The sequence below is a fragment of the Indicator indicator genome, chromosome 21 (assembly GCF_027791375.1).
Source record: "Indicator indicator isolate 239-I01 chromosome 21, UM_Iind_1.1, whole genome shotgun sequence".
Classification (NCBI taxonomy): Eukaryota; Metazoa; Chordata; class Aves; order Piciformes; family Indicatoridae; genus Indicator; species Indicator indicator.
In genome coordinates this window covers 18,391,117-18,415,230 of record NC_072030.1, presented here as the reverse complement: position 1 = coordinate 18,415,230, position 24,114 = coordinate 18,391,117, and the positions used below count along the sequence as shown (strand labels likewise).

Genomic DNA, 24,114 nt, shown 5'->3' with positions numbered 1-24,114 from the left:
CCACACTGCTCCCCTCTTGGGGCTGCTCTCCACTCCCATGGCCAGAGTGTGTGCCCTGAAAGGCACAACTTGGTTGTGTCCCAGAACCAAGTCAGGCAGCACAGACAGCAGCACACCCAGCAGACCTCATCCCCAAGAGGTGGTAGCTCCTCATTCCTCCCCCAGCAGAACTAGAGAATTCACTCACCTTGATTTCTGAGGCTCTCTCAAGCAGCTGTGAAGAGCCTCATGCCTCTTGTGTCTTGCATGTCTGTTCCTTTCACAACCCCTTCAAAGGTGGTTCAGGGCAGGCTGCTGGTGGTGCTCTTCCACACAGCTGGCTGAGATCAGGCTCTCATCCAGCCTTTAAGGCCTGCAGGGCCCAGCTGACCCAGACAATGTGGGGGATGTGTCCTGGCCACTGACTCTCATCTCTTGGCCTGCTAACAAAAGGGGTACACAGGCTGTGCTGTGCAAGGCCCACACTTACCATAGATGCTTCTCAAAACAACCTCCTAGAGAAGAAACAGTGTCTTTACCCAGGATGGAACTGTTTCTTCAAGGGTTTGCTGGAAAAAAGGAGCTGTGAGATCTACAAGCAAATATAACTCAGCTGGGTATCTGCTGTAGGTAAGTCTTTGTGTTCCAGAGGTCTATGGTGTGAAGCATCAGCACAGTGTACCAGGGAAATGAGGTCTAGGACAAGGATATTCCGTGGTAAAGGTTTGCCCTAGTTTTGCAGCCTCTGGAGTCTGCCAGGCACCAGACCTGGAATTCTGCAGTCACAAAAGCCACAGTTCCAGCTTGGTGTGCGTTTATTGCCAGGCAGGAGTATCAGAGCAGGGACTTCAGTGGCTTTCTTGCTCAGCTGGCCTCTGAGCTCCAAGAGAAGATCACCAAGATGTCAGAATGAGAGTTGTGATTTCCTGACAAACTTAACACAAAACTTTCCTCCAAAGCCAAGCAGCAGCTCTAGGTCAGCAGACAGCAGTGACACAGCATGGCCAAAGCTGCTTCCCCAGCACCTGTTAAATCCTGCTGCCCTGCTTGAGAACAAGGAAATGTAAATTCCTAAGCTATGGGAATGCTGAGACTTCCTCAGTGGTGTGAATGCAGGAGCAGCCTTTGTCACAGCTGCACAACAAGCAGAACTAAGGACTGCCTTCCAGAAGAGGAGTGTTGATTGCAAGCTCTGCAAGGACCAGCTCATGGGTCTGAAGTACCACCATGGTGAGTGCTCACTGAGTGGCCAACCAGAGAACTCCCTCACTACAAAGGAGGAGCAGTGCTGCTGAGCCAGAGCTGCATGCATCAAGGTGTGCTGTAGTGCTAAAAGGTAAAGTCACACACCAAAGCCTAACCTTCTTCTGTCCTTTGCTGTCCAAATTCCTTTTTAATAAAGACACCAACCATTAGGATGCAGGAAAGCTTACAGTCCTTGGAATGCTGCTTAAGCCCCCTGGTGACACACCAGTGTGTTGCTCAGTGCCTTGCTCAAGCTCTGCAGTCACACTTCATAAAGGAACTCTTCACAGACTATCTCCCGGCAATGTCACTGTGCTCCCACAGTGCAAACTTTAAAAATGCCTCCAAGGCTTTTCCTTCCCTCCAGCTCTCACCCCCTAGATGAAGCATTTTGGTTTAAAGGAGACCAGTACAGATCCATCACTTGTTCAGTTCAAGGCTTTAAAGGCCTTTCTTCCTCTTCTGCTTTATATCTTTAGTCTTAAATTTCTTCTGTTGCTTGGGTCCTCTTGCTGTTTCCAGTTTTCTCTTCTCACTGGGAAACAGGAACAAAATATCTGTTAAAGATACACTAGATTCCCCTCCAGCTGGGAAGGTTTTGTTGTAAAAGGGGGACTGGGTCTATGTAGAAACATGGTTAGGAGAAAGTATTTCCAGTTTCTTGGGTCATTTGAACTGGTGGTGCAGAAAGCATGAGCAAGAGTATGACCTAGATTTCTAGTGTCTTCAGCTTCTCTAACCCATTTTGAAGCCCTTGATTTTTAGCTCTTGTCATTGCTTTCCAAGACTTTAAGTTGCGTGTCCTGAAGGCAATTCATAAAAGGGCATCTGGAATTTAGAGTACCTAGGAAAATATTACCACTGGCAGATTTAAGGATAGAATTTTCTTCCTGCACTAGATTCCAACTAGAGCAAACATGACAGAGCTCTGATCTTTATAAGCACTGACAAGACTCTCTCATTCCTGTAAGGCTTCTGGAAACTCATAGCTTCCAGCACTCAGGAAACCCCCACAAATGTACAAAGAGTGGAATAGAGATCATGGAATTACTTCCGCTCTCAGGCACCTTAGGAAGGGGAAACAAGCAAGCAGGCAAGTCCAATTATAAATCCCCAAGGAAAAGATTAGGAAAGACTCCATGCTGGGCAAGGTAGAATAAAGAAGATGAGTGAAAAGGAAGGAATTGCAGAAATGCAGGCTCAATATTTTGCAGGCTTAAGTTCATGCATGAAGGAATTGTTCCTCCCTGGATTTGCACTGCCTGCAATGGGACTGCCACAAGCTCCCAGCCAGGGTGAGCTCCCAGAGCAAGTGAAACAGTTCTGTGGAATGAGTTCCTCCTTTAGAAGTGGCCCAAGGAGGACTAGTGCCAGTTTCTGTGCATGATCAGGATCAAGCCTTATCAATGTCAACAGACAAAAAGTTACAACGAGCAAGTGAGTTCCATGAAGACAGTCAGAGCCACATAGAATTCACAGCAGCAGCCTCACTGCTGCAGGAACCCCAGGAGTACCCAGCAGAGCTCTCAGCTCCTCACAGCCTGATTTCTCTGGGAAAACTGAGAATCTGTTAAGGCCTCTAAGTTAATTTTATCTGCATTTAATTCTTGGGGAAAAAACCCAAACCAAAAACATTAAAACAAAGCTATCAGGAAAGACCAGAGAGACCTCTGGGGAGTGCTCAACCTTTTCAAGCTGACGATGGAGGCGTTCTGTCCTGCTTTGCTCAGCACCGCATCCCACTCCTCGTCGTCACCCCGGATAATGTATCTAAGGGAAAAAGGGAAAGGAAAATCCAAGTGAAGTTGCTAGCACAAAGGGAAAATAATAAAGTGATCAGATTGTCTCTACAAACAAAGCCACTGCCTCGGCACCCAACCAAATCAGCACTTGGAAACACAAACCCAGACTGGCAGAGAGATGCAGGAGTTTGTCACAACTCCATCAGCAGGCTCCATCCAAACTAGGTCAATGGCAACCAACAGCTGTCCCCATCCAAAACTGGTCAGTGCCAGAGGAAGTTCTCTCAGGAACCTCCACCGTAAACAGCACAAAACTGTTCTATGAAAGCCTCTCATCAGAACAGCAGAGTGCTGAGGGGAGCAGGCCTGTTATGGGAGCAGAAAGTAAGGCCACACAACAGTCACAGTGGCAGTGCTGTAGGCTTCTTTGCCCACTCAGATTCTGAAACGCAGACCTTTAATCACTGCAGCTTTAAACCTGATGACCACAAGCACATCCGTACTCACTATATAGATTTCTTTATAAAAGCTTGAGAGCTCTTTTTAATTCTTCCCCCCTCCAAAAAAAAAAAAAAAAAAAAGAGAAGGATGGTTGTGGTAGTAAAGGAAGAGGATGCACTGGGAAGTCAGCTAAATTAGCAGCTGCTTTGAGACCTGGAGTAAGCTGCAACAGTGCAGTTCTGCAACAGTCCAGGAAAAACTGAAGACCTGCAGCTTTCTTTTGAAAAGAGGAATTAAGACAACAATTGCTATTCAAATAAGCTCATGTTCTAAGCCTCTTGGCTGGGTGTTCAAGTACCCTGGAAATTACATGGCAATTTAACTAGGCAAAGCAGACACGTAGCAGAAATGGAGTGGTTGCTCTCCATCTCCAGTTCTCACAGATGCAGAATGGCCTTGCCTTTGTTCAGACAAGGCTGAGCTACACTGCACAAAGCCTTTCAATCAAACCACTCTGTCTCTTCGCTAAGTTTTCTATAACCTGCATTGAAAGGGTTCAGAAGAGATTTCTCTCTCTCTCTCTCCTCATGGACAAGAACATAAATCTATTCCTGGAAAAAAAAAAAACAAACAACCACATCAAACAAAAAGGGAACATGTTCCAAAATGGCAGCTATGTAACACTCTCAATGCTGAAAACTGGAAGGCCACACAATTCTGGTTGTTTTCCCAGTGTGACTGACTTGCAAGTCTCGTCCAGTCACAGCCATTTTTGCCCTTCCTTCAAATAAGACAATTGAAGAGTCAAAGAAGCTTTTAGTCCTCTTCTCAGATTTAACAGAGATTAAACTAGAGCCAAACCAGACTTTTGTGGGATGTCAGTAGAGTGAACAGGATTTGTAAGACAAAAAGAGGGAAGAAAATCAGTGGCATGTAGAACTAAGTCCAGAGAGAGAGACATCTGCTGACACTTTAAGTAAACTGCCCCAACTCAGTGTCCAGCTCCACAGCAGGTAAAATGCATCTGTGTACTCAGGAAAAGCTCTCCTTGGTTGTTCTTTTTCTCTTGGTTTGGGGGGTTGATACTGGGGTTTTTGGTTAAATCAGAGAACAATTCAATCAGCCAGGTACTACTTTCACTGGAGCTGCACACAGAGCTAAGCCAGACAGCAAACAACAGGACCTGAGTATCCTGGTTTAAAGACAACTAATGACAATTTCTAGAAGCAAAGGAAACTCAGTTTTGCAGCCAGGCAGCTTGCTTTATTACTCCATGCTACAAAACTTCCATGTGTACAATAACCATACTGTACACAGCCAGGATCAAAACTAACACAGGAGACATGCTAAGAATTTCCTATTTAAATGACAAAAGAGAGCAAAGGTAAAAGAAGAATGTGCTCAAGCTCATGCCAGAGGCACTGGCACAGAGCTGAGGATGGATCCAGCATTCCCCTCAGCAGCACATCTTCTGTTTGCAGCACTGTAACAATGAGCCAGCCCTCACAATTCAGCTGGTACAGCTCCACACAGACAGCTGCACATCAGCTGTCAGCTGCTAGCTTACAGGCTTTTGCTTTTTGTTCAAAACAGCAAGCAAAAAAAGGGAAGGAAGTTCAGCCTTGGGAGTGTGACACCTCTCAGGCAATGAATTCAGTACTGGGGTAACCAGGTGAATGGCCTTGAACAGGAGTGGTCACTCAATTCATACAGGAAACAATGTTTTGAGTGTGAAACAAAGCAGCCTCTAGCAGAACCAGCTCCCCAAGTTACTTCCTGGCTGTCAGGCGCACAATGCCCCCAAGTTCTCATCCCTGCAGCAGCAGAGGCTCAGCTCACCCGGCCACTGCTGACAGCACCCACAGCTGCTTCTCATGTGCTGCTGGTTTAGCCATGACAGCCTTGTGCACATGCCTCAGCAGGACGTGCTAGTGACCTGGCATCCAAACAGGTATCAGGGGAAAACTGCCTTTGAGACTCAGACAAATTCTTACTGTGTAAGGTCCATGTCCTTCAGCTTCCCCACTTCTTGCTTGTGTTTTTCTTGGAATTCCTTAGCAGCTTCTTCCTACAACAGGACAGAACAGATGCATCAAATTCTCAGTGCAGCAGTGACCAAGGGAAACACCTTTCCCACTGAATTCCCTAAACCAAATGCCACATGGTCTGGAGAAGCTTCTGCCTTTTCAATAGCTGCATTTTCATGTTTGTATACTTGTAGCGTAGAACTCCAGGAACACCTCAGCAGATTCTGCAGAAAATCTGTGCTGCAGATTAACAAAGGATGACTACAAGCATGCAAAGCTGTCAGGTTTTAACCAGCATCATGTGACAGATGTGACGTGGAATTCTTTCCATCCAAAAAAAATTCAGATTGCAAGGGAACATGCACATTAAATTTAGGTTGTACAATTTAGATGACACTCAAGGGAACCCCCATGAAGCCTTCACACATGTATCAAGAAGAAAGTTCATAATTACCAAGTCATCATTTAAAGATTTCAGTGTTGGCTCCATGACAATATCCTTTGTTGCCACCATCTGGTCCTCCACAGCTTTTTCCTGGACTGTGTTGAACAACTGTAAAAGAAGTAAGAAATCAACATCAGAGAGAGAAATCCAGATCCAAAAGTTTCCAGTTATTTCACTGGACTCCAAATCTACCCCTAAAAGAGACTGGCAAGTTTATTTCCCAGAGGTGAGATGCCACCAATGCACTGAACAATCATAAACAAGTGGCTCAGGCTCAGCTGGGGCCATGGGCTGTGTCCTCAGCATTTTGGTCAGGACACCTTAAGCACTCCTCCCTCAGAAAACACCACAGAAATCAATGCCATAATTACCTGCTTCTTCCACTGGGATTTTTCCCATCTTACAAAGAACTTCACAGTCAGTTACTGGGGACATGATAAAGACACACAGTTCTGATTCAGCCTTCTCTTAGTACCAGGCTGGAATTGCACTTGGGTCCAGCAGGCCCCAGGCAAAGCCTGCAGGATGCTCTCACCTGCACTACTTTGCGGATGATCCTGTTGAACAGACCCATCAGCTGGCTGCTGGGAAGTTCCACCTCCTTTTCCAGCTGGTCCAGAGATTTATGCTGTAGGCCAATCCCTAGGAAAAGAGCCTAAGGACATGCCATGTATTTCAGTTGCAGAGGCTTTCCCAGCAAATACAGACACACAGTACCCTCCACACTCCCTACACAAGGCTTCCCTGCTACAACCTGGAGCTCAGATGCACAGGGACACCCCAGAGTGGTTCTGTAGAAGCCAGCTGGCATTCCATATTCAATACAGGTCAGCATGTTTCTCCTGGAGAATAGATCATGATCCAAAAGATTCTGAGGGGGGTTTAAGCCACTGTTCATAGAATCACAGAGTGGTTTTGGTCAGAAGAGACCTTAAAGATCATCTACCTCCAACTCCCTCCCGTGGGCAGGGACACCTCTTACTAGATCAGGTTACTCAAGGCCTCATCCAGCCTGGCTCTGAACACTTCCAGGGTTGAAGCCTCCACAGCTTCTCTGGGCAACCTGTTCCAGTGCCTCAGCACCCAACCTTCTCATCATATTATAAATGCATGGCATGCTTCACTGAACACACAATGGAATATGACCCCTGGATACCTTTTATTCAAAGCAAATACTAAAGGTGGAAGAGCTCCACAAGGAGGGGAAATCAGGAAGAGGACTCCAGAAGCAGCAAGTAACTGAAGTCTTGTTTTAAAGCTGAGATGAAACTGGAAGCTATTCCTAGGACATGCAGCAAGAGAGCTGATGTGGCTGGTCACAGCCATACATACCGACTGTGCAGCAGAGAGAGACACATCTCCCATCTGGTGCAGAAAGAACATCCTGGCCAGGGCAGGCACCATGTCCATGATGAGATGGTAGTCCACCATGTTGTGAGAGTACATCTCCAACCTCTTCAGGTCATAGGGGATGAAAACTGATTCTAAGTCAGCACGGCTGATGGCTGCGGGGTGCAACACGAAGACCAAAGTGTCAAGACTGTTCTTCACAGCTGCCCAGATCTCAGTATTTAACTTGTTCCTTCTGTCAGCAGGAAGGAAAAGCCAAGTGCCACTCCCTAGGCTCACTTCCCAACACCCTTCAGAATTCAACACACCAGGTACAACCCTGCTGCTCAGGCTGGCCTGGCTATGCAAAGCCTTTTCAAACAGACATCCATCTGTCATTGGCATTGCAACTGCCAAACCAGACCAGTGTCACCGACTTGATGATGCCACAGAGACTGAAAACAGTGAGGCTGAGGAACACACTGCCCAGTCTTTAACTGTCTTTTGTTGTTAAACAGTTCCCTTGTAGCAGCAGCCAAAACTCTTCCACCAAGACAGGTGCTCAAACCCCACAGGACACAAATTACCTCTCAAGAGGACTCCCCTCTGGCAGGCGCAGTGAGAAAACAGCAATTTGCTTTTAAGCCTGAAGTGTCTGTTACAACTGTCTGTCCTGGCCCTCTTGGTCACACTTCCTGTTTGCTTCCCCCACCAAGTGCTGGAGTGAGCCCAATAACATGCAGCTGAACCAAAGCCTCTTAGAAAGACATCATGTTCCAGTTCCCAGATTTCTGATGACAACCTTCTTCCTCAGGTCCTAAGCAAGCTGCTCTGTGTACTGACCCCTTGCTATCTGAGGCTTCCCTTTTAATTCCACGCTGGGTTTGGCAGTTGTCAGAATCCATCCATGTCTTATCATGCATTTAGTTGTTGCAGTCTAATTTTGGGTTACTTAAATCTTCAATCAAAATAGCAAGGAAAAAAAACCCACCAAACTCCCCACTCGTACCTGTTTTCAGTGGCATGAAATGTCTTTCTAGCTTTTCCCCAGAAGCACAAAGTATTTTTGTGGTTAACAAACCAGTGTGTAATCCTGTTACCTGACCCAGAGTGACTCATGGCACTCCACAAGAGACATCAACCAATGCATGTGTTTGAGAACTCTGCTAAACATGCAGGTAAGACTTTGAACTGCAATCTGCCTGAAGGTTGTGAGCCAGGACACTCACCTGGTTGTGGCTGCTGCTTGGTATTTTTGTTCTGTAGAATATTCAATGCCAGTGAAGGAGAGAAGGTGCTGAACTGGTAGGAAAGCAGAGAAAGGAACCTCCTCCTAAAATCTGTGGGACAAGATGATAAAATAAACATCTCCTGTGGACATCTACAATCAGTGGCCCAGAAGGTTCTTCTGCATTATGGAAATGGAAGTTACCTTTCCAGAAGGCAGTAAGCCAAGACTCCTGTTCAGTGTCCTCATCATTCAGCATCTTCAGCATGATGCAGGAGTGCTCCCCAGTCAGGTCATTCTAACAAGTAAGAAACATTTCCCACCATCATCATCAACCTTCTGCACTCTGTGCTCAGATGAAGAAGGCAAAGGTCTTCTAAATCAACAACACAGGTATTGACTGCTACTGGTCCCCACTCCCTAAGGTAAACTTCCAGAACTTGCTAGATCCCAGTGCTGAGGGATTTTGCCTTCTTGAGGGAACCAGTAACCACCTGGTATTGCAAATTCCAAGGACAGCTCAAGAGACAGAAAAAGCAAGAGCAAAATGCAGTGCCATGGAACAATTTATTCTCCCCAAAAGTCCTGTAACTGCCAGTGCTACTCTTTGGAAGCAGTCAGGAGCAGCCAGCTGAAGGCCATTGTGTACTTTATTAATAGCCCTCAACAGCAGCACCTTCGTTCTCATTTTTGAAGAGCAAACCACTTAAAAAACCCACACTTACAGCCCTAAAACTTTACTCCTTTACTTGACTGTAGACCCAAAGAACAAAAACAAGCCCCCAGTGTAACCGCAGAAAACCTTCCTGACCCAAATCACACCTCCCAGAAGCTAATGGAGATGCCCAGTGACTGCCTTCAGGAACTCTGTGCTACTTACTGGTGTCTGCCTTAGATAAACGGGCACAAATCCAGCACGTTTCCAAAACCTGGGGACATGGAGAAGACAAAAGGCACTGAGGAGTGTGGAGCTGTTGATGCTACAGGGATACTTGTGGTTAAGTGCAATCTACCTCCTGCACTGGTGAAAAGGAAGCAAAAGTCTGCAAGAGACAGCCAGCAACTGCTGAAATGAACACTGACAGAACACAGCATCAAAGGACTGAGGTCCTGACTCAGGAGTGAGAAATGATTCTGACAAAGAATGAACAGATGTGCAAAGAGTGGTACATGAGCTACTGCATCTGACAGGCTTCCAGGGCCTCCCTGAAACACTGGCAGACAGGTGAGGGCTGAGGATTTGCAGTTCACTTCAGAGACTCTGCTCTCCAACAAATGAAGATTCTTCCCTGGCAACTCCCAGAGAGACCAGAGAGAACCCCAGACTGATCAGCCAAATTCTGTTTTCCATTCTTCTCTTCCTCTTCCATCTTAGCTGTGAACCGATCCTACAACTCATTTTGCCCAGTAAGAGGAGGACTAGTATGGAGAGACCTGCTGAGAACAAACATGGCATCCCAGGCAAGAGGAAGATTCCAGGCTCCAAAGCAACTGTCACTGGCAACCCACCCCCACAGGTCATGGGATGTAAATTTCAGCAGGAAGCCCTACATGTGCAGCCCAGCTTCTCCCCATCCCACTGTTCATCCTTCTTTTATCTCTCCCACCACAGCTAACAGTGAAATAACTATAAAAACCCAATGAAATACTTTACTTTCCTTGTCTGCCCTGACAGGGATCATTCAAATAAAGACATCTGAACCATGTGCTTTATAACTGGCAAGGGTTAGAACTATTTCACAACAACCATCTGAAATCTCCTGCACAGCTAAACAACTCCCCATCACGTGCTGGGTGGAACTTTGCAGCCTGCTTGCCAGGGAGCAAAAGAGAAAGTCTCAGAAACCCAGAGTTTCATTTAGCCTAGAACTGTGAGTTTTTACATGAAACTAGGTTGCAACATTGAGCTAAACCTTAAGAAAAATTAGTAAATGATGTATTGCAGTAATACAGCTTCTCCATGGTAAGAAAAGCAAGAAGCAGCTGCAGTTGCTGGTTGAAAACATTAACCAGGGAACTAACAACTATCCTTAAAGTCAGAAGGAGCTCAACCTTCTACAGGTCACAGGAAGTAGTATTTAACTTCTCTCTGCTTATTACAGGCTCTTCTCTAGTCCAGAAGGACTGAGCAATAAAAGCTGCTTAACTGTTTAGAAGGCTCACAGGAGCAACCAAGAAGGGATGGGTTTGCCTTTAGGAGTTTGAGGAGAAACCACCCTGAAGGATGCACTCAGGATTAGCCCATCAAGAAAAGACCTTACAGGAGAAGTGGACAGGAAGCTGTTCCAGTTCTAGGAACTGAGTGAAATGTGCAGATATAAAGAGAATACCCAAGGGACAAACTATCTGCATCTGTACCTGTACATTGTATTATTTACATGTTTGGTATGATTAGAATGTTTTATATAGTTGTATTTTTGCTGTGGATGTAACTAGCAAACGGAATAATGCCTTACTTGAGCAATCTTGGGGTCAGGCCATAGGATACCCCCAGATAGTCCAGGTTTTCAGCTGGTCTCTCACTCAGCTTGAGAAGTAAAGGAGGCAAGTCCTTCCGAGGGGTCACAACCTCTTCTAACAAGCTAACAGTCTGAAAAAACACAGAGGAAATGGTTTAGTAGCAATCCTCACAGAAATCTGAAAATGAAGTATCTTCTTCTAAAAATGATGATAGGTATTTCCTCCTTGCAGAGCAAAATCATTATTGAGAGTTACAGTGAAAAGCAAACCCAGAAAACACAACAAATGTACTGAGCTCCATACCTCACTGCTTACAGTTGCAATTTCTTTGGGCTTTTCAACTGGCTTTTCATCCAGACAGGGGAATTTGCCTTCATAGTACATCTGCAGCAAGGCCAGAGCTCTGCTGCCATAGCCCATCTGTGAAACAGGAAGGCATTGTAAGCAAAGGGATCAGTCTGGTTTTCAACAAGAGACAACAACTTTCTCCCCTTACAAACCCATTAACAATCACTAGGGCAGAGGCCACTCACTCCCTGCAAAAATTCCATTTCTTTGCTACACAGCAGCTCCCCAGAGCAGGGCACTACAGAACCTGGATGACCCAAATCACTAGGGAGTGCCCAGCTGGCAGTTTAGGACTGAGTATTAATTCTTTGTACTTAACTCTGACAGGTAGAAAATGACAAAAACATCAGCATGAAAATTGGTAATCTCAATAAATATTACAAACCTTGATTGTATACTGCTGCTGGCATGCTACAGTGCTGCCTGGTGACAGAAGGACTGGCTTGCCACTCACCCAGACGAAAGCCATGTCCCCAGCCTCCTGTGGCAGCCCTTGAGCAGTACCCGACCTCATTCTCTACCTACGCAGCCAGCGCTGGCTCAGTTCCCAAACTCAAAATGCTGAAAGCTGGAGCACCTGAAATCTTTGCCCTCTTGGATCCTGCCTGCACATCCTTTCTCATGGTACCACTGCTGACTATTCAGAGCAAGCAGGTTCCCAGCTACCTTACCCCCTGGTAATCCGGGTGAACTGCAATACGAACAACACGCCCACCAGACAGGCCCCCGAAGTCTGGATCCTGGAACTGTGCAAGAGACAGAAGAGTCAGTTTGAGGCACACAGATGGGTGCTCTGGAAACAAAGAATAGTGCTGAAACATACCCTGGGTATGAGGACCTTGAGTAGTGTGGTCAGTTTTGGGCCTTTCACTACAAGGACACTGAGGTGCTGGAGTGTGTCCAAAGCAGAGCAGCTGAGCTGGTGAAGGGCCCTGAACACCAGCCTTGTGAGGAATGCCTGAGGGAGCTGGGTCTGTTGGCCTTCAGAAGAGGAGGCTGAGGGGAGACCTCATTGCCCTCAACAACTACCTCAAAGGAGGCTGGAGCCAGGTGGGAGATGGTCTCTTCTCACATGCAACAAGTGACAGGGGAGGTTCAGTTTGGATGCTAGGAAAACCTTCTTCCCAGAGAGGGTTCTCAGGCATTGGAACAGGTTGCCCAGGGAGGTGGTGCAGTCACCATCCCTGGAGGGGGTTAAAAGATGCATGGATGTGGTGCTGAGGGCCATGGTTTAGTGGTGGTGTCTTAGCAGTAGTGCTGGGGTTGAGGGCATTAGGCAAGCAGTTGGACTGGATGATCTCAGAGGCCTCTTCCACCCTCAACAGTTCTATGGTTCTACACAGCTGGATCATTCACCTGCTCTGAAATGGTCCAGGGAATAAGATCACCAGAAGCTTTCTTTCCCCTAGACAGGCTGTTCATGATGGACTGACGAGAGATCTCTCCCTCCAGGCACACCTGCCAGAAAAGGTAACAGACCATGAAGGGAAAAAAGGCTTCCCCCAAAGCACATTGGGTACCCCTGATGCAGCAGCACCACACCAGGCTGCAACAGAAGCCTGAAGACAGCACAGAAAGTACTCTGTGCATTTTCTGTACTCCATCAACAACAAACACAGAAGCTTGTCCCACCAGTTCTCTTTAAATGTCAGGCAGCTCTCATTTAAACAGGGCTGCTCCTGTTAAGAGGCAGTAGATTTAACTGGATGTGTCAAACAGCTAAGAATCTGTGTTCTTCAGGAAGAAAGCAGAGAGCCAGATACCCAACAGTCAAGGACTGAAATACTTCCACACTCTTAAGCAGCTACATCTGAGGAGTCTGTATTTTTGCAGTTATGCTGCAAATGAAAGGACTGCTGGAAACATTACCTGGACCACAGCAAGTACTTCTGGTAGTGAGTTCTGGGTAGGTGGAACAGGTGGCAAAAGGCAAAAAAGGTGATGGGCAGGTGCATCAGATAGCATCTGGAGGTCATTTGGTGAGTTCTGGGGGGTAAAAACATACCAGAAAGTTGAAAAAATAGTCTATGAGAAGAGCTCCAAAGTCCAGGCTAATGTTAGTAGCTGACTTGTAAATAATCCTCCAGTTTCAGAAGTCGGGGCTATTAAGAAACTTGGCACTAGTTCTGCTGATGGCTGAAGCCCACAGGCCAGCTCATGGCTGTTACCCTTCCAGACAGCATGTCTTTTTCTTAAGTGAAACCTCTTGCTCTAATAGGTATGGAACTGAACTCCCTGTTTTTATACAGCTACTTATCCCTTAAACTACCAAATCTTAAGTGTAACATTTTTAGTGCTGAGTACTTCAGTACTTATTGACTTCACTCACATTTAGTCACCCATGGCCTTGAGAAACCTTGAGATTAATTATTCCTCTTTTCAGTAGTACCATGGGACTCTTTTGGCTAAGCTGAGATTAGAATGCACTAGAGAACTGTACTGACACTACTCTGACAAGCTTGCAGGTTCATCTAGAATTTAGCCTTCAGAATTACTCAAGGCAAAAGTACTGCAGATATCTGTAAATTCAGTACATTCATCCAACACCAAGGCAGAGATCATCCTGGAGAAAGGAAACCATGGATCTGCATACAACAAGAAGCAACTGAAGCTGTTCAGGCATTTCATTTAGGCCAACAGAACCAGACAAGCACTGCTCCCTCCATAAAAGTCCTAGCTGAAATGTTGCTAGAAGGGGCACAAGCTTTACCTTGTAGTGTGAAGCCACATAGAGGGCCATCAGCCTCTGCAGGAAAACTTCTGATGCTCTGTGGTAACAAAAAAGTGTATCTCTGTTCACATAGTATCTAACCAGAGAGGTTAAGGAAACAGCCTCCTTGGAAAGAAGGAAAAAGCCCTCAGTGGTTTAGTAGTAAGATTTAATACAGCACTGGCCTGCATGCTGGCTTCTGCTCCTAGACTCTACAGCATGAGTGACTTGGAGCAGTGTTCACAGCTTTCATGCCCTTCATCTGCAAAGCTAACCTCCAGCAAGGACTTCCCTTCAACCAACCCTTCCTTAGGGCTGTCTGTGCAGTAAAATGTCCTGCTAACACAACCCACCAGCCTCATCAGGCAGTGGTAAGAGATCCTCATAGACTTTTGCCCAAAGATCAGATGCTGAGGTTCTCCAGCTAACATGAGAACCTCACTATTAGAGGAACTGAAAAAGCCTCCTTCACCCAAAAGCAACATATTTTGATCAGAGCACCATGTGAGTAAGGATACAGGTCACAAGTCTCAGGCAGTGGGCAGCCAGAGATGATTCTGGTGATGTTGAGACAGTCCAGACAGAGCAGGTCATTCAACCACTTTTCAACAGGGTCACCAGGGGCATATCTGATGGACTCATGGAGGGAGACTTCATGCAACGTACGAGCTGCAAACAGGTTTCAGAGGAGAACATCAGGTTTGGGAAGCCACAGCTAGCAAAGAATCCAGCAGGATCAGTGTCCTCCTGAAGGCAGCTCCCAAGAGATTAGAAAATCATGACTCCTATAGGTTTCATGACTTCAAAGCCTTTACATCTGAAGATCATGAGGAAAAACAGAGAATTCCTTCATTTTCCCATACCAATACCCTCCTACAGGTTCAAAGTACACATGTGATAACCCCAGGGCTGGCCAGCCAGCAGCACCAGAGATCATGGCTGTACACCACAGGCCAGAATGCAGTGGAGTACCTGAGGCAAGTTTAGCTGTCGCTGTAGATTTGTTCTCTGCTGTCAGGGTGACTTGAGTTTGTGCACTCTGCTGACGGAGCTGCTGAATGAGCTTCAGGGACAGCGAGCGACCAGTACCCTCGTACCTGAAAAGCAGGTGACAAAAAAGTCTGCAGCAAACAACCAAAGAGCAATCCTGAGTCATGGGGAAGCTCCAGCACAGAACCAGACTGCCATCCAGAGCTTTGCAGCCATTCTGAAGTCTGTGTGAGAATGGCTGCCTTTTGATGCTCTTGCCCATGTAGGACAGGGCAGCCTACACTGGCACTTTCTTGGTCTCACCACCCTGGAAGGAAGATGTCATTCTCCCCTCTCTCCTACCAGACAGCAGAATCCTGTTTATGTACTTGCTCCTTGTAGCAGAATAGAGAAGGTGCAAGTCAAACACTTAAGAATCCACAGTGGTACCAAAGCAGTAAGTCCAGGTACTGACCCTGGGTTATTTTAAGGAGTGGTTCCACGGCAGATCAAGAATTAGCATGACCTGATGTAGCAGTGTGTAGTAAACACACTACTGCAGATAGGAAATAGTCCTCTGGCACTTGCACAACTGCCTGCCCAGGCAGACAGATGCTGCTCAAGCCTTACCCATTGATCGTAGAGGCCATGAAGACAAGGTAAGGGCCTAGCAGGTTTTTCACCAAGGGGAGAGGAATGGCAGCAGCTTCATCAATCACAAGGAGCTCAGCTTGACCCAGCTTCACAGAATCAGCAGGGTGTATGTACTGCAAGGCAGGAGAGAGGGCAATGTCACTGGCAGCAACAGCTGGTCTGGAAATGCCAGAGCTGGCAGAGCTGGAGCCCTGAGAGACCGTTTGCTGTGCGGGCTCTCCATGGCCATCCAGCCCGAGACTCAGACATGAAGACAGCTGGGAGAGGGTTGATGTCACCCAACAAGGATTGGGTCATGCCAGCCTGTTCTGGGTATTTTCTCTCTGCAGAGATGTGATAGTTTGAAACTGTCTTTTTAATTTTTCCTTGCAAAGTTCAGAACAGAGAAAGTGAAAGAATGTAAATAAGTCACTATTGGGTGTAAGAAAGCAAAATAACGATTGTTCTAAACACTTCCATTGGATAGATAGAAATGTTTAAGAACTATTACCCAAAACAAAGTAGGCACTCTGCACATTCTGCGTTCGGCAGTGGGGCCAGTTGCTGGGCTGTCTGGCTGCTGTTTCTTCTTCTCTTCTGGCTGAAGATAACACACTGACCTTGGCAGCTAAGTTAACAACTTTCTGCTCTAACTAAACTCTGCTTCTCTGTCCAGGGGGGTCTGGGGGGAAGCTCCTGGGAGAGAGAGAGAGGCCCCTTTGGGAGGGTCCCCTTGGGGGGAAGCAAAGGGAGATCGGTTGTGCTTCTTCTGTTGATTGTATATATTTGTAAATGTTGTGAATTTTGTATATTTGTACATATTCATTGCATTTCATTGTAGATTTTAGACTCTGCTTGTAAATACAGCCTTCATTTGCTTCCAGACTGGGCTAGCCTGGTTATTGTCGGTGGGGGGGGAATTTCAGCTCACACCTACACAAGAGATCATGAAAAGCAAGAAAATGCAACCACTCAAAACATTTGCTCTTCCTTCTCTTCTTCTTTCCTCTCCCTTTGCTCTTGTTTCAAGAAAGAGCTGACAAGCAATTACCAAGGCAGCTTTTGTAAAGCATAAGTCATTCACAGCAACAAATAAGCTATTTTGTGAAAGTCACCAGAAGCAAAAGTCTGTCTGCCCTAAGGCAAAGTCAATCAGAACAGTTACAGATGACATAAGATGAACAGGCTTCACATGACAACAGCTGCAGCTCTGGGAACACCAACAGTTAGGAGCAAGAAGTAGAAGGGCAAGAGTGCAAAAGTTACCTGAATGGTCTGTCTGTGCTCCTTGAACACATTCACTCTGACCACAGCCTTGTTAAACTCTGGATTTAAGGACTGAACAATCTCATAGTCCAGATGTTCCTGACAGAAAACATTGCACAACAGTGTGAACAAGCTGAGACTGAAGAAAGTAGCAGCAGCATCCAAACAAGCTCATTGAGAGCACACTGTCCCTTCAGCTCCTACCCAAAACCTCTTTAACAAAAGCTTCAGAGGCCTCAGAACTGAGAAATTATTTACTTATATGAAGAACTATTTCACAAACTGTTTCACCCCACTGAAAAACAGAGAAGGAAACGTAACTGTGCCATCACTCATTTTTGCAGCACAGGACTGAGGATGCTGGTAGCTAATACGAGTCCACAAAAATCACAGGTGAGATGCAAACCCCCTCCTGACAGTACTGGCAGATAGTTTGCTCTCCTTACCTGATACTGCAGTGCATCAAAGCCTTTAAATATGAACTCAAAGAGAGTGTGAAGGTTATCAGGGCTTGGAGATGTGACAAAGATATTGGAGTAACTGCACAGAAAAATAAAGCAGGAGTTTAAGACATTTTACACATAGATACTAAGTGGAGTATTTTCTTTACATGAGGACTTGATTTTACCTAATAACCCAAACTCAGCAGATTCCTTTAGAATCATAGAAATGGTTTGGGTTGGAAGGGACCTTAAGGATCATCTGTGATAATTTGTGCCTGTTCATCTTGATTTTTAAAGACTGAGCTTTGATTACTACTATAAAACAGAAAAACTTGGCTATCAGCACATGCAGCAATCAAAAGAAGTAAGAATAAAAAAGGAGATGCAGGACTGGAAATTACAAATATATTCAGATTCTGTCAACATCTTTTTTAGCTCATGGATGCAAATAAAACCTGAGAGACTGGAGGGGCTCACTCACCCAAAAGCTACTGCTCCAGCTATAGCCAGCCCCAAAGCAGCAGATTTACCACGGCCCCTGGCTGCTGTTAATGCCACAGTGCTCCGCAGAGTCTTCTCAGAAATGGCTTCAATAAATTTCAGAACTGCTTTTGCCTGATGATCAGGAAAAAAAACCACAAAAATAAACTGTGTTTAAATTCAGCATTACTTACTCTTAGCACTAGTATCTATCTTCCTTCCTAGAACAGGAAGAAGAGAAGGAGAAGATGGGGGAGACAAACATTAAAACCCAGACAGATGTGCCAGATGTGGCACACACCTGGGCAGTCAGAAGATCTACTACAAAAGGGCTTCAGCAGTGCAGAGCTCTGGGAGCCCCCAGGCTGAACTATAGCTTCTCAGTGCATACTCAGAACTAAGGAAAGACAATTGCAACAGGGTCAGTGACTCTCAAACTGGAGTTAAAGCAGTGTAAGGGGGGCAGCAACAGGAGCATGTTCAAAGAGTCTTTTCAGCTGCCATTCAGAACTAATCTGGACAGGTTCAGCTCCTGCTGAGCTCAGGCCCCGAGACCACATCATCTTTTTAAAGGTGGGCTTCTCCATTCTAGTCCTGCCACTTATTTGAACTTCAAGAAGTAAACCACTGATACTATCACTGAGCCACCATGGCCAAACCCATTTGTCAAGGAAATTCTCCAAGGCTGCACCCACCACTGTTCACACTTAGATTTGATGACATGCAAGATGAGACACAAACATCAGTACCTACAGTGACCCATCCAGCACAGAGTGTCTCAGATTTCACCACCACACCAACCTGATCCAGGGTTTTACAACCATCCACCAAAACTCCTACAGGCTGTGTATCCTGCAGGCTTTCTTTCAGTTCCTTCAGCTCCAAGTCCTGTGGCCGCAGGCTATCCTCCTGCAAGCACAGGATTTGCCTTAAGGGGGTTAATAAAGGACACTCTGGCACCTCACAAGGCTAAGCAGCAATACAGGAAAATCAATACAGGCAAGCACACATATGAAAAAAAAAACCCAAACTGTGACAGGAAAAAAAAACAAGGATAGAAAGAAAAGACAGCTTCCCACACTCCACCAGAGCAGAACATTCTGCTTCCTCTCTGCAAGACCATTATTTGACATAAATCAGAGTGAAGGGAAAGCTCCCTCCTTTTCAAGATCTTTAACACACTGTGGGGCCAGCACAGACCACTTTCGCCCAGGAGCAAATGGCTGATGTTGCTTACTGACCTGTGACTGGGGTGGAACAGGTGTGATGTTTGCAACATGACTGGAGATGGGCAAAATATTCAGCTGATCATCGATCACAATGCAATTCTTGCACGAGGCCAGGGAGAGGATGAACCTGAGCAGCAAAGCAAAGGCAACTCAGCAAGAACACTAGCACCAGCCCTGTGTTTTGGGGCTTCATTTAAACTCTTCTTTACAGCTACAGCTACTTACAGCTGAGTTATGACAACCTCACACAACTGGCAGGGTATCTCTTATCATAAAATCAGGATCATCTATCCAAAAAACAAACACCCACTTACCAGGCTGTCTCCACAGAATGCTAACTACAGACAACCAAGAGAGCATTTAAGTGGGGAGCAGCTGCATAAAAATGTAAGATGTGAATGCACAGCAATTCTGACAAGCTCTGGCCACCAAAGCCTGCAGTCAGCACTGGCTTGCTCAGCCTTTCCATCTAATTTCTGACATCACGTAACCAGCTGCACACAAATGCAACAATTCCTGCAGTCTGCCTGTGGTGTGAGCTAGGCCTTGCTCACTGGGTAACAGCTGCTTGCTTGATACAACAGAGGCAGAGAAAACACCTGCAGGAGACTTATAAAACCAGAGAGTCCTCCACACCAGGCAGTTTCATGTTTTACAGTGCAAGAATCTGAACTTGGCTGCACCTGGAGCATTTGTTTCTACAGAAGAGGAGGCTGAGAGGAGATCTCATTGCCCTCTACAACTATCTCAAAAGAGGCTGGAGCCAGGTGGGGCTTGGTCTCTTCTCGCATGCAACAAGTGACAGGACAAGAAGAAATAGCCTCAAGTTGTGCCAGGGGAGGCTGAGGTCGGGTATCAGGAAAACTTCTTCCCAGAAAGGGTTGTCAGGCATTGGAACAGGCTGCGCAGGGAGGCAGAGGAGTCACCATCCCTGGAGAGGGTTAAAAGTTGTGTGGATGTGGGGCCAAGGGACACGGTTTAGTGGCAGGATTGTGAGCTCTAGAGAGCAGGTGATCTCAAAGGTCTCCTCCAAGAGGACTTCAAGAATGGGACTGAGAACATTTCCAAATTTGGGTCTGTTTGTCCCTTGTACCATACACCAACATTTTGTATACAAATTCCTCCAGCACCAGACTCTATTCAGTCCCAGAACAGAACGTATGAACTCCACTGAAGCAGCCAAGCTCCACTCTCATGCAAAGCTATGGGATGCTTTCCTAATGTGAATACAAGCTGCTGTTCCAGATGCTTGGGCAACAGCCTACACCCCTGACACCTTTAATACCTTACCTCTCATTAAACCGTCCCACCACGTCCTGGTGTGCCTCCGTCCTGTACCGAGAGTGGACATCCTGAAGCAAAAAGGGAAAAGTCACTCTGGGGAATCAACAGCAGCAGTGATTGTTTACAAGGTTGTTACTCATAGGACAATCCAATTTCTTTTCCACTCTTGTGAATTACGTTCTCCCTTCCCATCCACTCCAGATCCCAGAGAGAGTGTGGATTTTCTGCTGGCTGTGAAACACTCTCACTTTCCAAAGGCTTGTTAAAAATGGACTTTTCCCACCAACACTTGTCACAAGGCTCTTATTCTTGCCTGACTGACAGGTCCATTCTGTTAGGTACAGAACACCTCAGAGATGCTAGGAAAAATTGGTCCATCACTTTAATTTGTCCACTGCCATTACTACTAACAGAAACTGTTCCTGCTCTAGGTTGAGCACACCCAGTGTGCATAGTAGTTGTAAAGCTGTTCTCACCCAGAAACAGGTCACAAAATACTCAAAAGGCTCATTTTTCACTTAAATTTTCTGTAATGTGGGCAGCTACCATAAATAGCTTCCAAATCTCTTGTGAAAGAAGACAGTTACACCTGTGACTGAGGAGCATTGCTTCCTTACAACCCAGCAGCATTCCCAGACACAGAGCCTGGCAGAACTGCCTAGGCATAAGACATTCAGTGACAGAGGAATGAAGAAGGAAGGATGATGGAAGGAAGATCATAGCCCATAACAGTTACACTGAACATACCATGGTCATTGTATAGAGCTGCTTCAGCGAGTTCATAGTCCTGAGGAGAATCACCACGATTCCACCTCCTTCTACTGTTTCAACAGTTCTAGCAAGCAGATTTGGAGTCAAGGCTTCAAAATCCTAGGAAATAAATAGAACTTCCAGGTTGCCTAGAGCTCATCAGCACAATTAGCACCTCCTAAAAGGAACTGAAAACCTAAAGCTCTGAGAAAATTTAGTTCAGAGTTCACATTTGTATTGACCAACATCACATTAAAATCCTGCCAGCAAGGCTGCCTCACCCTCACAGAGCTTGTAAAAGATGAGTAAGGTTGTTGCAATTAAAATGACAAAAGCAACAAAATCTATTCCTGCAACACTGGAGCTGAAAGCAGATCTCAGTGCAATGATGTTACAGCCCAAGATCTCCCCATCCTCACCTGGAGCACACACATGCCAAAAGTGTTACCAAGAATCTTGTGAGTCTCGTTGTAGTAACAGTAGCGAATGTTTGTGGCTGCGATGAACAGCTCAAAGGGGTCATCGTCCTTTATGCTTAAAGTTCCACTTTTAATCTTCTTCTGCAGTTGCCTCATCCTCTTCTTGCGGTGGCTGGAGAACAAAATGACAGAGAAGTTTCCTTGGAAAAAGCTTTGAGCAATGTGCATTCAGGTCTACCCTCAGACCTAACTAGAAGTCAGAGAGCAGCCTCCAAGGAAAACATCATGGATCCAAGATGCTGCTGTCATGGTATGCTCCCATCTGCCCTCAGTCCAAGTTGCACAGAACCAACTGGCTTTGCAAACCACTTGGCTGGAATCACAGAACTGAATCTGGCCTTTTGAGGTTAAAAAGGTGAGAGAGAGATGGGTTCAGAACCAAAGAGCTACAGAAGTAAACTGGAAGTACCTAGTGCTGATGACAATTGTATTGTGGGCAGCAAAGTTTAGTTCTGCAAGAGCAGACTTCCTGTAGCCCCTCCCAGAACTAATTTAGTTTCTCCTATGGCCCAATCATTCAACTTGTGCTCATCAGACCAGTCACAAAGCTTCTGCTTCACACAGAGCAGCCAGCACAGCACGAAACACAAGAAGTATCTCACCTGCTAAAGTCCAGCTCCTTTTTGTAACACCACAGCACAGAGGGTCTGGCCTTGACAGTTGCTTTAGACAACATGTGATGAAGTATAACCACCTGCCAAAACACAGACACCTTCATCAACTGTACTCTCAAATCCAAGGTTGGTTTGAATCACAGAATCCTTCTGGTGGGAAGAGACCTTTGAAATCATGGAGTCCAACCATTAACCAGCAGTCCCAGGTCACCACTAACCAAGGTCCCTCAGCACCACATCTCCAAGGTTTTGAAACCCCTTCAGGGATGGGAACTCCACCACTGCTCCGGGTGGCCTGGTCCAAGTCTTGACAACCCTCTCAGTGAAGATATTTTTCATAATGCCCAACCTAAACTTCCCCTAGGGCAATCTGATACCCTTCCCTCTTGCCCTGTTGCTTGTTTTTTGGGAGAAGAGACCGACCCCTACCTGACTCCAGCCTCCTTTCCGGGAGGTGTAGAGAGCCAGAAGATCTCCCCTCAGCCGTCTCTTCTCCAGGCTGAACATCCCTCGGCTGCTCCTCTCAAAACTCGTTCTCCAGACCCTTTATCCGCTTCACTATCTATCTTTAGTCTCAGTTTGCAAATCCGATTTGCCTGTGCTCGCTTTCATTTAATGTCTACGAGCGTCTCAATCCGCAGGTACTGCAGGACAGTCTCCTAAACCCCGTGCAAGCCCCTTCGAGGGAGTTACCTCACCTGAGACAGCCATTGTTTTCATCCTGTGCTGAGGAAAACGCCGCTACCGGGGATCACCGATCAACCGTTCCTCTAAGCCCGGGTCCGGTATCAGCACACACACACCGGCCCCGCAGGCAGGGCCTGCCCGTAGGGAAAGCGTTACCTGGTCCTTGCCGCGGTCACCGACCACCACGAAGAGGGTCCGCTGCCGCTCCGCCACCCCATTCTCGATCAGCACTCGAATGCGGTTGTCTATTTTCCGGCGCTGCATGGCTGCGGCACGCTCGGACCTTTCTTCCCCTACAGCCCGAGTCCCTCACGGCCCGGCCCTGAGCCCCTCAGCGCCAGCTCCGGCGGCGCGCGGCTCAAACCGCGTGGGAGCGGCGCGGCCCAGGCCGCGTGCGCCGCGCCCCGCGGAAGGACCCCGAGGCTGTCCGCACCGTTCGCCTGCGCACATACAGGTCTGGTTAGGCACTCAACCTGCTTTTCCTCATGGGAAAGACGCGGTGGAGATGGGGAAAACAGTGAGCAGAGTCTCGGCGGTGCACTCGTTACTGTACGGGTTGAGCTGTGTTACACCTTCCCTGATGGGCGGCTGCCATTCGCTCCGTAAGGGGCTCCCGGAGGAAGGACTCTCATGGAGCAGCAGCTGAGGTTGTGTGGAAAAGGGAAGTGAGTGCAGCCACCCGGCAGCAACGCACTCAGCCGTACCCGCACTCTGTGTGAGAAGGTAGAGAGAAGTCACGTTACAGATCGGCCTGACTGACACTGGGCTAGAGAACGCAGCAGCAGAAGGAACTGAGCTTTAGAATTTATTCCTGTGAGAGCAAATGAACAGAAATTAATTATTTCATATTCTCCACCCCAGAGAAATACAGAAGTTTGGGAGGCTACTTTTAGAATTACCAATGCAATTCTCAATTATGTATCACACCCCCCTAAAAAAGCTGGCATCTGGAAGTAACTCAGACTCTCAGAAGCCCAGAGATGCAGCCCAGTCCAAAGGCAGGGGCCAGGAATTTCCACATGGATGTCGTTCCTTTAGTTCAGCGACTTTTGTGTAACTGACTGTAAAAAGGGGATAAACCAAGTTCCAATGCAATGGCAAAATGGATTTTATCGTTTTAAATAAATCTTGCTTGAACGCAAACCCCAGCCCTGCTGGGAGTGAACACCGTGCCTCTATCTAATGATTTTGGTGAAGCTGCTCCGTTTCCACCTACCGCAGCTCTACATCAGCCACTCTGTTACTGGGTGTCTTCGGGCAGGGGGAAGGGGAATGGGGGATTTGGATTCACAGTATTCCCATAGAAGCAAGACTGTAGAGAGCAAA

At 46.6% G+C, this 24,114-nt stretch overlaps 1 protein-coding gene across 1 annotated transcript; it reads right to left on the bottom strand.

Moving 5' to 3' along the window:
• Window positions 1–1,355: 1,355 nt before the first annotated feature.
• On the bottom strand, window positions 1,356–23,052 carry NAT10 (N-acetyltransferase 10). Its single transcript, XM_054390468.1, has 28 exons — window positions 22,945–23,052; window positions 22,090–22,181; window positions 21,428–21,599; window positions 21,006–21,128; window positions 20,265–20,326; window positions 18,987–19,101; window positions 18,547–18,654; window positions 17,747–17,880; window positions 17,269–17,362; window positions 16,823–16,921; window positions 15,554–15,690; window positions 14,927–15,051; window positions 14,473–14,623; window positions 13,955–14,051; window positions 13,114–13,230; window positions 12,601–12,702; window positions 11,916–11,990; window positions 11,200–11,316; window positions 10,893–11,026; window positions 9,317–9,365; window positions 8,641–8,734; window positions 8,438–8,548; window positions 7,212–7,384; window positions 6,415–6,534; window positions 5,889–5,987; window positions 5,402–5,475; window positions 2,911–2,994; window positions 1,356–1,759 (listed from the first exon to the last, which is right to left on the bottom strand). The coding sequence occupies exons 1-28, from the start codon at window positions 23,050–23,052 to the stop codon at window positions 1,666–1,668; spliced, it is 3,060 nt and encodes a 1,019-aa protein (XP_054246443.1). The 3' UTR covers window positions 1,356–1,665.
• Between the last annotated feature and the right edge of the window lie 1,062 nt (window positions 23,053–24,114).

Coding starts and splice junctions, on each gene's coding strand:
- NAT10 (XM_054390468.1), bottom strand. CDS start 23,052: ATGCAGCGCCGGAAAATAGACAACCGCATTCGAGTGCTGATCGAGAAT. Junction 12,703..13,113: donor AAGTACTTGCTGTGGTCCAG/GTAATGTTTCCA, acceptor CTTTTCTGGCAG/GTGTGCCTGGAGGGAGAGAT. Junction 1,760..2,910: donor TCCATCGTCAGCTTGAAAAG/GTTGAGCACTCC, acceptor CCTGTTTCCCAG/TGAGAAGAGAAAACTGGAAA.